This window comes from Eutrema salsugineum, unplaced genomic scaffold (genome assembly GCF_000478725.1).
Source record: "Eutrema salsugineum unplaced genomic scaffold, Eutsalg1_0 scaffold_11, whole genome shotgun sequence".
Lineage (NCBI taxonomy): Eukaryota > Viridiplantae > Streptophyta > Magnoliopsida > Brassicales > Brassicaceae > Eutrema > Eutrema salsugineum.
The window spans coordinates 2,651,875-2,655,836 of record NW_006256901.1 but is presented as its reverse complement, the minus strand read 5'-3'; the positions used below and the strand labels follow the sequence as shown (position 1 = coordinate 2,655,836).

At 36.1% G+C, this 3,962-nt stretch overlaps 1 protein-coding gene across 1 annotated transcript; it reads left to right on the top strand.

Moving 5' to 3' along the window:
- Positions 1 to 1,776: 1,776 nt before the first annotated feature.
- Positions 1,777 to 3,302, top strand: LOC112089684. Its single transcript, XM_024160433.1, has 3 exons — positions 1,777 to 2,253; positions 2,509 to 3,009; positions 3,051 to 3,302. Exons 1-3 carry the CDS (start codon positions 1,777 to 1,779, stop codon positions 3,300 to 3,302), a joined length of 1,230 nt encoding a protein of 409 aa, XP_024016201.1.
- The last annotated feature ends 660 nt before the right edge of the window (positions 3,303 to 3,962 follow it).

Below are 3,962 nucleotides of genomic sequence, written 5' to 3'. Positions count from 1 at the left end.
TTCTATTTTCTAATCCAGATTAATTTTTAGTTATGTTCAAATTAATTAGGTTTAAAAAATTGTTTCAAATTGGAAAATTTTGGTTCGGTTCAGTAATTTTACATAGCACTAAAAGCAAATATTAGAAACAGAGCTTAACATGTTTACCAACAAAAAAAAAGAAAAAAAAAAAGAAAGGCGAAAGCATTGAAAACAAAGTCAAAGCTAGACTAATGTAGCTAAATGCTTATCACATCTAAAAGAGCATATCCAATGTATTTCTCCATTTTTATCTCTAAAATAGAGTAATTCCAAAATAAAGTTGAATTTCTCTCTAATATATTCCTCTATTTTCAACTAAAAAAAATATTTTAAATATATTCTTCCTTTTTATTTTATTGTTAATTACTAATAATGCATTTCATTTATAAAAATTACGAGTGAACCCATTTATTTTTTTCTGTTAACACTTTCATAAATTATAATATTATTTTAAATTCAACTACTATAATATAAAAAATAATATTACACACCATCTAAAATAACAAAACAAGATACATTTTAATTTGAATATCACAATTGAATAAGCAACTTTTAGAACAAGAAGACAAGTGTCCAAAGACAACAACATTTGGATATTTTAAGTAAGAACTATGCCTTGAAAGAATTTAAGAAAGAAAACAAATTTTTGTTTCAAGACTTGAACTCGATACAAGATCCGAAACTTCGTGCTTATGTTCAGATTGAACAAACACGGATTTTATAGAAAAGGACTGAGCAACAACAATATCAACAAAATCCGCCTCAATCTGGTTTGTTTGGACAATATTTTAATGATCTTGGTAAATCTGGAAGCAGTTTACCGGATTTTTATTAATCAGTTATTGTGTTAAATTTATTTTATGGTATTTATAATTTCAGTACTTCTTATGTATTTTAATTTTATGTTATTTCTAGTTTCAGTTCATTTTCTTATATTTTCTATTTTAAAATTTTAAATTTATCTGTCTTTTATTTTAAATTAAATATATATAATATGAAGGATTAAATTATAAATTAAAAAATATAGTTTTAAGAATTAATAAAAAGTGAACGACTATTGTGTAAATAAAAAAATTTACCTGTAAAATGGAGTTGAAAATGAGGTTATTCCATATTTGGAGAAAAAAATGGCATTCCCCCATTTTGGAGGTGAAAATGGAGTAGGATTGGAGAAGAATTTCTCCCAAAATGACATTTGAAGAAATAAATGAAATAGGGTTGGAGATGCCTTAAAGGAAGTAACTACACAAATGTTTTTGTCCTATAGTAAAATATGTCTCCTCAAGAATCATGTTATCACTTGTTTAAAGTTCATTGTTAAACGTTTTATTTTGGTAGATTTGATATATTGTAAAGAGAATACTCAAAAATCTTATAACATCTTATTTCAGACCATTTAAGTAATTCTTACAAAACCAAAAGTGCAACACAATCATCTTCAACTCAATGGCATCCCCTCAAAATCATTTAGTTACATTGTCACTTTTACTTGATAAAAAGATCACACAAGTTATAACCAACAACTTGTATCATATCAGAAAATGGTGGTGGAAATGAAATGAATTCAAAAACAATGTACACAATTAGCAAGTAATATGATCAATTCCTTTGGGTTTCATTCATACCGTTTGATGATATACTATTGAATGAATGGAAACACAGAAATCAAATTATTAAGTTCGGTATTACAAAACAGATTATTTTACCGAGTGAAATATCCCTTCTTTATAATTTAGCTCTCTGTCTCGGTTCCCAATGGCGAACCGCTGGTTCCCGTCTGATGGTGCTTCTGCCCTGAATCCACTGCTTGCCACCACTGGTGGAAGCCCCCATCGCCCTCCTCCGTTACCTCCTGATCCCCTTGATGACCCCACCTCTCCTTTATTGATTAACCAGTTCCCTCCCTTAGCTACAAAATCTTCCACTACTTCTCCTTCCCCTTCGGAAACTGCTCCTATTGAGGAGTCTACCCCTTTAGTCACTATTAAGTCAATAGCGACTGACCCTCAAACTGCTGATATTGACATGACGGAGGCTAGCCAGATTGCTTTCGAAAAACCAAGATCTACTGTTCCTAACCTTAGATCTGAAATTTCGGATGCTGAAAATTACAATGTTGTTCCTCCCAAGAACTCCTCTCCCCTCCAAACTAATAGAGCCTCTAGTATGAGCCATCCGCCTTCTAATCCTTTAACCCCTACTAAAATCCTTGCCACTACTGCTTCAGAAAAGGTTCTCCCCTGCTCCAATGCTCCCCTGTCTTCTGCTAAACTTTCTGTCCCATCCATAAACAACCGTCAGCTCCTAATCCAACCTCTCTGCCTACCTTAGCTGATAAGATTCGATCTTCTGAGGACAAATCTCTAAACGAGTAGCTCCTCTTAACATTTCTGAACATGGGAGGCCTAGGGTTCTCATTCCAGATGATGTTTTTGAATTGGGTGCTGAAATACACAAAGATTTCATTATTTGCTATTTCAATGGCAGACCTCCCCCTATAGCCAAATCCAAAGCGTCCTAAGTCCCATGTGGGGTAGGAGAAGGCATGTTGAATTCCACAACAACCCCCTTACTAGATCAATGCTTGTTAGAATTCCGAGTCCATACCTAAGGTTGAAAATCCTTGAGAAAGGAATTTGGTATGTTGGAGATTCGATGTTTCATACAGCGCAATGGTCTCCGAATCCCGTTTCTGAAACCTTTGCTCCCACCTCCATTCCAATTTGGGCTCACCTGCGTGGAGTTCCTCCGGATCTTCGTCATTGGAAAAGGCTCAGATTGGTTGCAGGTCTTGTTGGAGAGCCTGTTGAAACAGACGATATTACTAAAAACTTGGCTGGTTTAACTCTCTCGCATGTTAAAGTCCATGTAGATTTAACGAAGGATCTTCCTCGGATAGTTGAGTTTGAAAGGCAAAATAGCCAGATTGTTGAGTTAAATGTTGATTATCCTTGGCTGCCTTCTACCTGCTCCACTGTTCAGAGCTGGGTCACATCGCTCGAAATTGTCTAAAATTGCCTCCTCTTCAGCCAGCTTCAAATGATCCAATCTCTGCTGCTACCCCTAAAGGTCAATCAAAATATCTTAGAAAGGATGCCTCCACTAATCCTACAAAGAAAGTTGTTGAAAAAACTGGTGATGCCTCTGCTTCTAGTTGCTCTGTCCCCACTGTGCTTACTTCTCAAGCGCCGATTGTATCCATTGGGCATGTTTTCAAGTCTACCCCTCCATCTGCTCCCTCTGCCCTCAGCATTCCTTTGCCTCCTGGTTTATGCTTCTAATTTAAGTGAGGAAATAAGTGACCTGTGGGTGGAACTGTTAAATTTACATGTGTCTCTCTCTCTTCACGATTGCCCGTGGATTCTGGGTGGAGATTTCAATGAGATCATTCATCATATCGAACACTCTCTCCCGGAAATCAATTCTATTACTCCGCATATGGCTGACTTCAGAGACACTCTCCATCAGATGAGAATGTTTGATCTTTGATTCCAAGGTCCTTTTTTCACCTGGTCAAACTGCCGTCCTCAATTCCCAATTGCAAAAGAGTTAGACAGGGTTCTTGTGAACAACAACTGGATCTCCTCATTTCCCAATAATGCTGCTACCTTCATTGCCCCTCTCATATCTGACCATAGCCCCAGCCTTGTTACTCTAGCCAAATACCTCCCTCAGTTCGGTATCCGACCTTTTAAAATTTTCAACTACTTAACCAAACACCCAAACTTCCAATTTGTGGTGGATGAAGCGTGGATTCAGGCTGGAAGCTTTGCTGCAAATCTGACATATTTGTGCTGAAAGCAAAAGATCATAAAGAGAGAGTTGAAAAAACTAAATAGAGAGAACTTTTCAAAAATTCAAGAGAGAGTGAGTGAAACTAACAAGCTGTTACAAATTATGCAGGTGCAAGCTCTTCATCGCCCTTCTCCGCAAAACTTCCA